The sequence below is a fragment of the Cottoperca gobio genome, chromosome 10, assembly GCF_900634415.1.
Source record: "Cottoperca gobio chromosome 10, fCotGob3.1, whole genome shotgun sequence".
Lineage (NCBI taxonomy): Eukaryota > Metazoa > Chordata > Actinopteri > Perciformes > Bovichtidae > Cottoperca > Cottoperca gobio.
This window is the reverse complement of record NC_041364.1, coordinates 20,342,476-20,354,822: the sequence shown is the minus strand read 5'-3', so window position 1 is coordinate 20,354,822 and position 12,347 is coordinate 20,342,476. Positions and strand designations below refer to the sequence as shown.

The window sequence follows — 12,347 nt, the reverse complement described above, 5'->3', positions numbered from 1 at the left end:
AAAAAAATATTTGGCTTTTATGGCTCTCCCAGCCAAAAAGGTTCCCGACCCCTGCCTTAAAGTGACCCTGATTCTTGTCTCTGCAGGTGAATACAAGGTGATGACGACTCATTTCCATCTGAAAAGGAAGATTGGCTACTTTGTTATCCAGACGTACCTCCCGTGCATCATGACAGTCATTCTTTCCCAAGTGTCTTTCTGGTTGAATAGAGAATCAGTGCCGGCGAGGACTGTGTTTGGTAAGTGTCTGCCTCTCTCTGACCGTACCATCTTTCGTAATAAGATACATTTCAAATGGGTAATAAACCTGTATCTTAACCTGCCATTAATGTAATCACGGGCAGATTATGAGACAATAGACCCCTGGGCTGGAACACGCAAAAGGACATAGCAACTAGACACACAGACTTTATAGTTGTTTAGCCTCTTTGTGTCTCTTTGCAGTCGTAACACATCTGTCTGTGGTTTTGTGTCTCTTCATGATCATGTTTTGTCTCGTTGTAATTGTTTTGGTCTTTTGGAACCTATTTATTTGTCTGTGGTTGTTTTTCTTCCTCTTTGTGGTCATTTTGTGTCTCTTTTTTGAGTCTTGAGCCCCCTGGCCCTTTCAGAATCCATACATGATTGGAATTAAGGTTTCTGAATGTTGGATCTCACACACATGATGGCACAAGGATTTAACTGAGAATTGCAGACAAATGGTGGGAACAGAAGAAAACAGGATAAAGAGGATAGAGGACACTTCATAGAGGCTTCAGTGTTTTTTCAATCCAGTTGGACAAGCTGCTGTTGAACATGTTTGTAAGCCAAGTGGAACTAATAAAGTCTGGTTAGCTCGGACAAAGAAAAACAGGTAGAGAAGTAAAAAATAAACTGTGTCCTTTGGCCAAAGATAGCAAATCTGCTGAGCAGTTAAAGCATTACTGAAGGTCAGCAGTTTTTAGGGTAGAGTAGGATAATAGTGACCTGATACTGTAAACATACAAAGGACAGTAATGACTCATATCTATGCTGAAAAAGGTCAAACAGTATTTTTAGTGTTATGTATATATGTGTAATATATAAAACAATCATTTACTAATGACCGATTTTCTTTTGTGTATTTCGAGGTGTAACCACTGTTCTCACGATGACGACTCTGAGTATAAGTGCGAGGAACTCCCTGCCCAAGGTTGCCTACGCCACTGCCATGGACTGGTTCATCGCTGTCTGCTACGCCTTCGTCTTCTCGGCTTTGATCGAGTTTGCCACCGTCAATTACTTCACAAAGCGCGGCTGGGCTTGGGATGGAAAGAGTATTGTGACTGACAAGGTAATGAGGAAAACAAACATGTCTTTTTGACAGGCTACGCTTCCAAAGAAAATTCATTATCGTTGTAAGTTATTAGTTATTAGTATTGCAGATTGGAGCTTTAAAAAAAAATTGTTGGAGTCAGAGGGAAGCAGCAATAATGGCTGCGTTAACCCTCCACAAGGGGAGCTAGCTAATTAGCTAAGTGGTAAACCTAAATGACAAACTCTGGTTAGGACCGACATATAAGCAAAATATAGTAACCAAGCTTGAAATTTAGTTATAGTTTAGTTTAGTTAAGTTATAAACATTTATCCATGTAGACAATATATGTGGTTAACGTTGGGAATTTAAATAAAACTACTTGTTTAGGGAAAAACATCCTGCAGTGGGTTAAAATAAGTATGTTTGTTACATAACATAAGTAACGTACATAAATGAAGTACGTAAGTACGTTACGTATCTTACGCACGTTAACTGACGTACCTAACTTAAAATAACTCAGGATGTTAACTTTTGGTTTCACAAACAGTGGTCTCCTGGATGAAGGTCATGTGTGTGTTTTTTTGTGACTTTTTCGGTCTTCATACTACGTCGTCTAACTTCTTCTTTTGCTCCCATCATAATTACTTTGACCACTAAAGGTCACGCCTAACAATATTTTACCTCCCTGCAGTGATCCAGCTTATCAATAGATGATAACCGCCTACTGAGCCATCTAGGAGGTAGAGTAGGGCCATAACACCTCAAATCTATGCTCAACTGATAATGGATATTTCAAGGGCTGATAGCAATGAAGCGGAAAAGGTTCCTATAAATATTACATCCTGTGTGACCTCCTCCAAATTACAAAGCTGTGAAAGTTACAGTGTGTCCTTGTCAAATTGTTGATACATTTGGCCCTTGTGGTGATCCATTACCAGAAACTTTCCATTGTCACTTCCCTCCTTTATTTACATGTATTTTAAATTCATGGATAGATTGTGACAATTTTCAGGGTTACTTCTGTGTTTTCAAGTTTTTGCATCTACAGTAATTCTTGTGGTCTTTCAACAGAAAAAAGAGAGGGCATCTGTCACCAAGAAGAATAATGCCTACGCTGTAGCAGTGGCCAACTACGCGCCGAACATCGCCAAGGACTCCAGCACCCTACCAACTATTGCCAAAGGTGGAGCTTTTGATCCTAACAAGCCCAGAGCCGACGGCAAAGTCCCAGACAGCAAGAAGACATTCAACAGCGTTAGCAAAATCGACAGGATGTCAAGGGTTCTGTTTCCGGTTCTCTTTAGCAGCTTCAACCTTGTCTACTGGGCCACCTACCTAAACAGAGAACCCATTATAGAGGACATGGTCCCCTCTACTTAGAGGCCAGTTTTAATGGGTTCTGGTCTGGGGTCTAAGAGACGAACCAAATACCTCCAGCAACTGTGTACACATACCTTTGCAGAGTGAAGTCCTGGATTGCAGTGTGATCCTCTATCTCCGCCTGTTTTCTACACCGTCTGCAGCACTTTTGAAAAGCCCAGCTTTTGTAAATGTGTATGTATATTTATATTCATGGTGACATATCGTGTGATTACTTTGATTAGAGTGCATATTTCCTTGAAAGTATGTTTCCCGTTACAGTATGTGGCCACTGTACATACAAATCAAATGAAGAATTAACACATAAACATGAACACATACATTTTATTTATTTCTAAATGTGTTGAATTTAGCTGGTAATGCCCACTCTCTTGATATTACAGTATATCTTTTTTTATTTTGAGTGAAAGGGACTGATTTATCACATTTCTTAACTTTCTTTACCATCTAAGAGTGGAATGACTCTTTTTGTTTCTGTCCAAGCCAATGCAAAAAGACACTTGTATTGTTACAGTGTAAAAGTTTTTTTTTTTTCTGTGACTGCAGGTATGGGGCTGCAATCAAACGCTGACCTTCAGAATTATTGAAACACCCCAAGCCAAAAAGGTTGTAAAACATAGAGAGGAAGCTGCAACATTAGTGTGCTTGTACATGTAATACCGTTTAGTGCTGTTAACCTGAAGTTTGAAGTGGTATAATTTGGAATTACAGGAAAACATGAACGTGAAAAACGAATGAGAATACTTTACATTGGGAAGGAATCAGACAAACAAGAAACATAATTACAAAAGATGCACACAGTGTGTGTGGAGGTATAACAATGTAAAACTCAAACATTTAAGTCATGAATGCTTCATATATTTACATAAAGTCACTATTGTTTTTATTCATGACATAGAAAAAGCTGATATTCAGTCAAAAAAGTGTCATTACTGGATTGGACAAAGCTTTGAATGATGTGTTTATACAGGACGTGTATGCCGTCAAGTTTTGTTAGCGCGGGCAGAGTTTAAGAAAGAAAATCTTTTTTTTAACTAAAATAATCAAATAAACTATATAACTTAGAAGTCAGAATTACCTGACTTAATGATAGAAGGAAAGTGAATGAGGTGTACCTGTTATGTATCAGGGATTTGATAAGTCAACAGAAACATCATCAACTGAAATTTAACATGTATGAAAATGCATTTATCAATTTATAACCTCTAGAGAAAAAAGATCGGATCAAGTATCGTTTGATAAAGTTATTTTGCCAACGTATTAGTGAACAAAGTGCCTATTTACGCATCCAACAGACACAGAGCAACATTATCATCACATTGGACTTTTACACCTTACAAATGTAAGTCCAGTATTCACTCTCCTTTGAGCTATGTTTTGGTCCCCACCAACTCCTGAGGCAAATATCTCGCACTTTAGATGTTTGACTTTCTTCATCAGCCAGCTAAGTTGCTAACTCTGTCCGTCTGGCATTTGGTACAGGGCAGGTGGAGTGCATCCAGGTTCGAAGCTTACAGTAAATGTACAGCTTTAAAACCAAAACAAAGAGTAACAAGAGGCTAAAAAGCAACTTAAGAGCTGCTGAGCTCATTATGGGTAACCCCTCTCAACTCTTCGTACATCGTACACAAAATTATAAATACCATAACCAAAATAGAAATATATTAAATGGAATATATTACATAAGGTGCAAATCATTTACACAGATTTTAAAAGTATGAAGAAGAACATGTTGCTGCACAAGCACACTAATACGCTTTATTCACAAGTATTTCTTTTTAAAATTATTTTGCACATTTTTATTTTCTACTGTATATTTATTTAGCAAAATTAAAATCCAAATAAATTCAATTACTACTGTATCATTTGAAAGCACACAAACTCCTCACATAAACATAATGTGAAAATGTATCTAAATATGTATTTACAGCTTTTTATTGGCTTACTGGTGGTGGAAGTAACTCTGGAGGACAGTGAGGATTTGTTGGTGTAGACTAGAGCACCATGGCAGTACTAATCAGCATGTCTGCCATTATTTATATCCATTGTCTGGCTCTTCACAACACATTTCATGATCCCACAAGCTATTTTGAACTAATTACAGATATGACAGGGATAAAACTGCAAACACAGGACTGTTTTGTGCCAATATGAACTCCAATGAATCATGTGTGGATGATAGTCACGTTCCTCTGCCAGCAATTCATTTGTGTAATAGGCCTAAAGTGAGAGGATACAGCCAGGATTTGGGACTAAATTCTTTTTTTTAAATCATGAAATTGTCATAGATTTATAGTTTCTTCTCATATGTAGTAGCATTAGTATGCAGATTGATTGTTGTTTACACACTTTGGACTAACTCAGAAGCCATATACAGTCATCATGTAATCCAATTCTATCAGCAACAAAATAACAGGGACAACCAATGATTGTACTTTATGAGCATATGGCACTGTGGTAAAAAAAATAATAAGTATTGTACAAACCTATTTTGAAGATAGGGTTGCTCAATCACATTCTCAGCTGGATGCTGTAAATCAAGAAGACAAATCGTGTTCAGCCCCATATCAGCAGCCATAGGCAGTATGGTACTCTACTGTTATTGTTTCCTCATTCAATGACATGATTTTGCTTCAATCACTATTTAACTTAATTTGACTGTTGAATCAAACTTTGCATGATGAAAAAATCTAGCCCTTTTATTTATTCTTTTTGTTTTTGTTTTTACAAATTATGTTAGATAGAAATTTATTTTATTTAAAATTCTCTCCAACATCCTGATAGAATCTTAAACATTCCAGATAAATGATTGTTCACGAGGTGTATGCTTGATTTAGTGCACAGTTTCTAATAAAACACATATCATTTCAATTCTTTACATCTAGTGTGGGCCATGTTTTTCATTAGAGCCTGACTGATGCTGCCAGATTTACGAAGCTGATACCAATATTTTAAAGTTTTAAACATAAAAAAATGATATATTGGCCAATATTTGTTTTTATATTTAAACATATCATTTACAGACATATTACACAAAGAATAATTTAACATTGCAGAATGCGGGACTTGCTGGTCTGCCGATGACTCGATCTGTTAGTTTATTTGTGTTATTGTGTGACTTTGGTGTTTTAAAGGTAAAGTTCAGATTCAACAGAATAACACAATGAAACTAACCGATCGATGCAGTGGTAGACCAGCTTTTAGTACAGACCTCCGTCTACTGCAGTAATACACTAACTACGAATAAGTACCTCATACGTCTTTAAAAAAATCCAAACCATCCCTTTAAGAAAACACAACTATATTGAAACCTGCATTGTTCAAAAAAGTTCCAGCTTCTCTCTTGAAATACAAATAACCTCGTACATTTCCAAAAGCCCATCAGATCATGGAACTGAGCGCAGCTCAGCGCCTCTTCAGCAGGAGAGGATGCTGTCATGAATGCTTCAACGCTGCCAGTCACTATCTTAACGAGTGTGTTGGTAAAACCCACAAAAAGCCCTGTGGCACTGAGCTGTAATGCAAAGCTCGCTGAAGTTTCATTTTCTGGCCTGATCTTTCCACCACTCAAGCGCGACCGCTCTGCACAGACCCCAGTGTGAGGTCTCCTCTTCTCGAGCTCCATCGCCTCAATCCACAGCCGACCCTGTTCATCCACTCAAAGGCTGCGGCCTGACAGAAATCGATACTGATGGATGTGAGGTGTCTAGCTGGACGGCATAGCAGAGCTGCTTACATGTGTGCCTCGAAATCTTCATAATTGAATATCTTTTATGATTTATTTCAGAGCCAGAAGCATGTGAAACAAATCATGGAATGTCTTTCAAATAAAACCTGGTCCCCTAAAAATTACAAAACAAACAAAACTGCATTGTCCATTATGTTTCGTAAGGGCAAGGTCGATATGGATAGATGGGTCAAACAAACACAGGACTTCCAGCCAGGAGACCGCCGTTCGTGTCCCATGTGAAATCCAAACTCAACATTGACTACTACTTGGTTAGCTTTAGGTAAAGGTCATGGCTTGACTTCAAATAAGTACCTTTGCTACGTAAAAAACGTACATGTGTTAATTCACATGCGTAACGTTCTTGCTTACATACGCAACTTTAGTCAATTTATCTAATATCATAGTGCATCAAAACATATTGATATTGTCTTGCATCATTTGTAATCATAAACTAGCAGTCTTCTCTGGCTTCCATCTTTGTTTGGTTTAAAGAACAGAGTGGGAAAAAATGTAAAACCTTGATCGTGCAGAAGAAGATATACAATTGAGGAATCTGTAAATGTTAAAAACAGGATACTAGTGTGTAGGTGGAGTTGTCAAATGACCTGTGAGATTATTTAGCAACGGCTTGTATTATCTTTAGGAAAAACAACTCAAAAGCAATCCTCAGTGTAAAGATAGAAAGGATGCTTACATGACAGGCAGAAACTGGGGCTAATAGAGGGCTTATTATCTCTGGTTGCACAAAGAAGAGAAGCAGTAATCTATTCTTGTGCAAGAGGTAGCTTCGTTGTCATAGCAACAGATATCCATTTTTATCCTTCATCTGACAGGGTGAGTAGGCGGGACTTCCGTTTGTCCAAGGATTTCCAAAGATAAGACTGTGTGAAGATAGTCGTCCTCCTTCGATGCTTTTCAAGCGCTGTTTCATATGTTGATTTCTGTAGCCTGTATAATTATTTCATCCTAGATGTAGTCCCTAGGCTAATAAGAAGCCTACTGCACTATACATATAAATAGGCTGCTGCAATGTCTCTAGCATTAAAAAAAAAAAATGGACGAGAGATGACTGACGGTAGTTTAGCAAAGCGCTTTAGCATTACAATAACGTTTCGATACATTAAAGCGCAACAGTGTAATATTAAAATGAGGATACATATGGGATGAAAGCATTAATGACTTTACTCGCTTTTTCTGACCAGCCAGGAAACTATATTGTTTCTTGTTTTTAATCTCTGGTTTGAAAAATAAACTACATTACCCAGAAGTCTTTGCCGGTGAACTGTCACCCAAAATGTCAGCACTCTGAGAACTCATGCACCGGGGTTATTATAGTACAATTTACTGCACAACATAGTTGTGTTCTTATCGTCGTGACAGTCTATAACGGTCCGTCAATGTGGCAATGGCCTACATTTTTAAAAATGACAATACAGAAGTATCGCTAACTAGCTAGCTAGCTAACGGCAGCTGACAGCTAGGACTACTTATCCTTCATGCTGGTAGGTAACTGACCTAGGTAACTGGTAGCTTAACGTGAACATGTCGTTTTATTTAGTGAAACGGTGGTTTAAAACACCCCTAATGAGACAAGTATTACAGTTCAAAGTGTGCAGAAGGAAAATACAAAGCTATAACATGACCTACACACTGTTGAGGCACAGCTGGATGAAAAGCCTTCCCGTGTTCTCCAGCAGTTTCAAGATGCTCAGCACCAAAACAGACAAGGTAGGCTAATAAACAAGAAGCGTTAGACCCAACAGTCGGTTCAGCATTACTGGAACACTTTAGGTCTCTCAATTTCTTCCCGTATTCTGTAATACAGTATATTTATAGATACAAAAAACAGCCCTTGTATAAAGATGAAGGCTGAAAGCTCTTCATTGGAAAAGTACCGTACTTAAGTACAAATCTGAGGTACTTTGGTTGAATATTATACTCCTACTCAACAACTGCTTGCACTTTTTACTCCACTACATTTGTCTAACAGCTTTAGTAACTAGTTACTTTTCAGATTTTATGCTTCATTTCCAAACCATGCACCTCCAAATTTAGTGATTTTAATCATTATAATACTTTAAAGGAATACTTCACCCCCAAAAAGATCATGTTTACACAATTACTCTCCTGTATTACCTTGAATTCTTGAAGAAAACGTTGTTTCTCTCACATTCCTCCACGGTGAACGAAGAATCATAAAAATGTTTTGAGGTACATGGGGGCCTTGTTTAATAACGGCAACACTGTATCAAAACTTTAGTTTACAATCTTTCACACAACAAATGCAGTGTAATCCAAGTTTCATTTATCCGGTCATTTGCTCACTACTTCCCAAACACATGCATTACTGCTTAATCCTTACCATTTAAAAACACTTCTGCATAAACAGTCTAACGCTTGTGCAGGCGTACGACGACGGTTTATGCAGAAGTGAATAAGAATAAGAATTCAAGATAACACAGGGTCAGTAATTGATACACAAAAGGTCATTTTAAAGGGTGAAGTATTATTTTAAATACATTTTGCTGAATACGTACAACTTTGAATGTATGTGGTTCTGCACATACCCCATTCAGAAATAATAATGGATCTTTTCAAATATTGCTATTTCTTTAAGATGGGTTACTGTAACACTCAGCAGTGGTTGAGTTACTGTCATAGTAATCTGCAAACTTCTGTCATTTTGCTTTTAGGATACTATTGACATGTCTAAGTTCCCTGTGGACAGAATCAGGAATTTTTGCATCATTGCTCATATTGATCATGGAAAAAGCACTTTGGCGGACAGGCTATTGGAGATGACAGGTATGTTTCCTCATCACGGTGCATATCAGCTTAGTTTTTATGAAATCAACATTTTTTCTAAAGAGTTTTCATAATCTCAAACATGTGTTACTTATGGACTTATCTGACAAACAGGTGCCATAGCAAAGACTGTCAAAAACAAGCAGGTGTTGGACAAGCTTCAGGTGGAGCGGGAGAGAGGAATAACAGTGAAGGCCCAGACAGCCTCGTTGATCTACAGCCACCAGGGACAGCAGTACCTGCTGAACCTCATTGACACGCCGGTAACTGCTCAACTGGGTGTGATGTCAGGAAGAATAACTACTTCATTTTCTTGTTGTCCATGGTTTCTATTGCAATGACTCTTTGGCTCTGTGTTCCATAATCTCCCCACCATTACTGAAATCCAAAACACAGTGAAAAACAACTGGATGGATTTGGGCTTTAAGATGGATTGATTATGTGTAATATATCTGCAACATTTGCATGTTGCAGATTTCAACTTGACAGCATCATCTCTTATCATTTCTATTAACTACAGTAACATCAAACCAAAATTGCCTCACTGTAAAAGTTCCTGATGAAGGGAGATATCAGAATCAGAAATACTTTATTAATTACTGGGGGGAAATTGGGTTACATTAAACATAGAGAAATTATAAGAAAAATAGAAATAAGTATGTACAAATATGTGCATTATACTACAATATATAACAACGGTAGAAATTATAATAATAATGCTGAAAATGTGGTCGATGATTAAGTGTTTTAAAATGCAAGAATATTATACATAATAATATTGGTTGAAATGCACAGTATAAATAAATAAACGCAGTATTAATGCCAGAGTAAACCAGAGAATATAAAATATGAATTGCGCAGTAAATTAAAAATGTCTGACTATCAGTTGGGTTTATGGCGTATATATGTTTATATATTTTTACATCTGAAGCACAAGACCCTTAAAATCTGAAATCTTTCACAAGTTCTCATGATTGTTTCAAGCTTGGTGAGTTTTCGAGCATGTGCTCAACAGCACTACTTAGAATTTACTGTGCAATTTTAGGGCATTTTTGCTGTTTACAGACAACTTTGTACTTTAACAAACTCCTCCTAGAAAATGAATCAACATCAAATTTAGTCAGTACAATCTAAAGACCTTTGCGATTAAAACTTGTTAAGAGTCACATGGAATATGAAATAGGTTTACAATTCTTTGTCATGTCTAACAGTTTTTTTAAAATCCCCGGTGCGTTGTCTCTCTGTAGGGTCATGTTGACTTCAGCTACGAAGTGTCTCGATCGATTTCTGCTTGCCAAGGTGTCCTGTTGATTGTCGATGCCAATCAGGTACAACACCAGAATCATAGCTCGTACTTTTCTCAGTGAATCATTGTCGATGTACGTGTTGCATGTAATGCAGTCGTTAATATTTGTGCTGTCATGTGAAGGGGATCCAGGCGCAGACGGTGGCCAACTTCTACCTGGCTTTTGAAGCTCAGATGGCCATCATCCCTGTCATCAATAAGGTACACTGACACACACTTGTCTTTGGTTTAATTACATTATTTTCCCTACTTGACTGATGTTCAGCATGTCATTCTAATTTGACATTTCTCCCTTAGATAGATTTAAAAAATGCTGATCCAGAGCGAGTGGAGAAACAGATTGAAAAGGTGTTTGATCTTTCATGTGAAGAATGCATAAGGGTGAGTTGGAGCATAATGTAAGCTGCACTTTCAGTGTGCCTTTTCTGAGAAATGTCTCTTAATTTGTGATTTCGTATCTTTCAGGTTTCTGCTAAACTCGGAACAAACGTGGAAATGGTTCTCCAAGCTATTGTGGACAGAATTCCCCCGTGAGAAGGTTCATTGTGTCTCATTTCTCACATGAAACCTGTCTGACACATAAAAGTGAAGCTTTTTCTTTCTTGCTTTTATTCTCAGGCCTGTGGCAAGTATTGATGACCCTTTTAAAGCCCTCGTGTTTGACTCCAATTTCGACCACTATAGAGGAGTGGTGGCCAACATCGCCGTGTTTGGAGGTCAGGTCAAGAAAGGAAACAAGATCGTGTTAGCGCATCTCGGCAAAACCTTCGAGGTCAACGAGCTCGGGCTTCTCCGGCCTCATGAGCACCCGACACAGAAACTGTACGTGCCATTCATTCCTCCTCCTCTCGTGTCATTCCTCGTACTTGCTATGCTACTATAGTCCATCGACAGAAAAATGATCTGCGACTATTTTGGTTGTTGTGTTTTGTCATTTAGGTAATTTTTTAAGCAGAAATGCCAAACATGCTGGTTCCAGCTTCTCAGTTGCGAGAATAAAATGTATTACTTATTAGTTCTTCTTGTATGTGTGTGTGGGGAAGGTATAGCTACCCCACTAAATGACCTCATTACTGGGTGTTTTATTTAAGGTGTTCAATGTGCCAATTAATTCAGTGGTCCTCTGATTGGATGATCTATGTAGATACAAGGTTCTGTTTGATGCTCGTTCATATATCCGTTGAAGGCCGTTCAGAAAAAGGGATCTAGTCAGTGTTTTTCTGCTATGCTAAGTTTGCTAAGCTAGATAATTAGGAAAAATCAGTATCTAAATTCTGTCTATTGCAAGTAAAATATGCTAAAATGTGTAATATTATGCAGTACATTGTTATAAATCTGATTCTTTACCACTTCAGTCATCTTTGAATGAGCCTGATGTACTGTACGTCTACAGTTTTGTTAATAATAAGCACACAGTTGGAATTTATTAAACATTCCTCCAACTGTCCACTGAGATGCTTGTTTATGTTGCATTAGTGTAACTCTCCTCCACTGTGTAGGTGTGCAGGCCAAGTGGGCTACATAGTAGCAGGGATGAAGGATGTGAAGGAGGCCCAGATTGGTGACACACTCTACCTCCAGGATCAGCCAGTGGAAACTCTTCCAGGGTTTAAACCCGCCAAAGCCATGGTCTTTGCTGGTAGGACGTTTTCTGATCTGCTTCCTGTTGTCAGATAACATTTTTGTGAAAATGTGAAATTAGAACTGGAATTTAGGATTATTTTAAACACTATATACATTACCTGTACATAACAACACGAGCCTGGAATATTCCAGAGTCATTGGACAAGTAGTCATGTATGGGCCTACAGGGCACAGGCAGTAGCCCCCCTGACCTTCACCTGCAGATG

At 38.0% G+C, this 12,347-nt stretch overlaps 2 protein-coding genes across 4 annotated transcripts in view; both read left to right on the top strand.

The window, feature by feature from the left end:
* Positions 1–5,534, top strand: part of gabra2b (gamma-aminobutyric acid type A receptor subunit alpha2b) — a 32,792-nt gene extending 27,258 nt beyond the window's left edge. Inside the window, exons 8-10 of the mRNA XM_029441679.1 lie at positions 87–239; positions 1,110–1,312; positions 2,348–5,534. Coding sequence (XP_029297539.1) covers positions 87–239; positions 1,110–1,312; positions 2,348–2,656 — 665 coding nt within the window. The 3' untranslated portion in view covers positions 2,657–5,534. The remainder of the gene's footprint in view (positions 1–86; positions 240–1,109; positions 1,313–2,347) is intronic.
* A 1,956-nt stretch (positions 5,535–7,490) lies between these two features.
* Positions 7,491–12,347, top strand: part of guf1 (GTP binding elongation factor GUF1) — a 13,748-nt gene continuing 8,891 nt past the window's right edge. Inside the window, exons 1-9 of one of the 3 annotated variants that reach the window (XM_029441558.1) lie at positions 7,491–7,888; positions 9,080–9,191; positions 9,306–9,454; positions 10,439–10,519; positions 10,621–10,698; positions 10,795–10,878; positions 10,963–11,027; positions 11,116–11,319; positions 11,997–12,136. In XM_029441558.1, the coding sequence (XP_029297418.1) occupies positions 7,883–7,888; positions 9,080–9,191; positions 9,306–9,454; positions 10,439–10,519; positions 10,621–10,698; positions 10,795–10,878; positions 10,963–11,027; positions 11,116–11,319; positions 11,997–12,136 (919 nt within the window). In that variant the 5' untranslated portion in view covers positions 7,491–7,882. Of the gene's footprint in view, positions 8,115–9,079; positions 9,192–9,305; positions 9,455–10,438; positions 10,520–10,620; positions 10,699–10,794; positions 10,879–10,962; positions 11,028–11,115; positions 11,320–11,996; positions 12,137–12,347 lie in introns of those variants that run through there. The other 2 variants (XM_029441557.1, XM_029441559.1) reach the window with 2 other exon arrangements.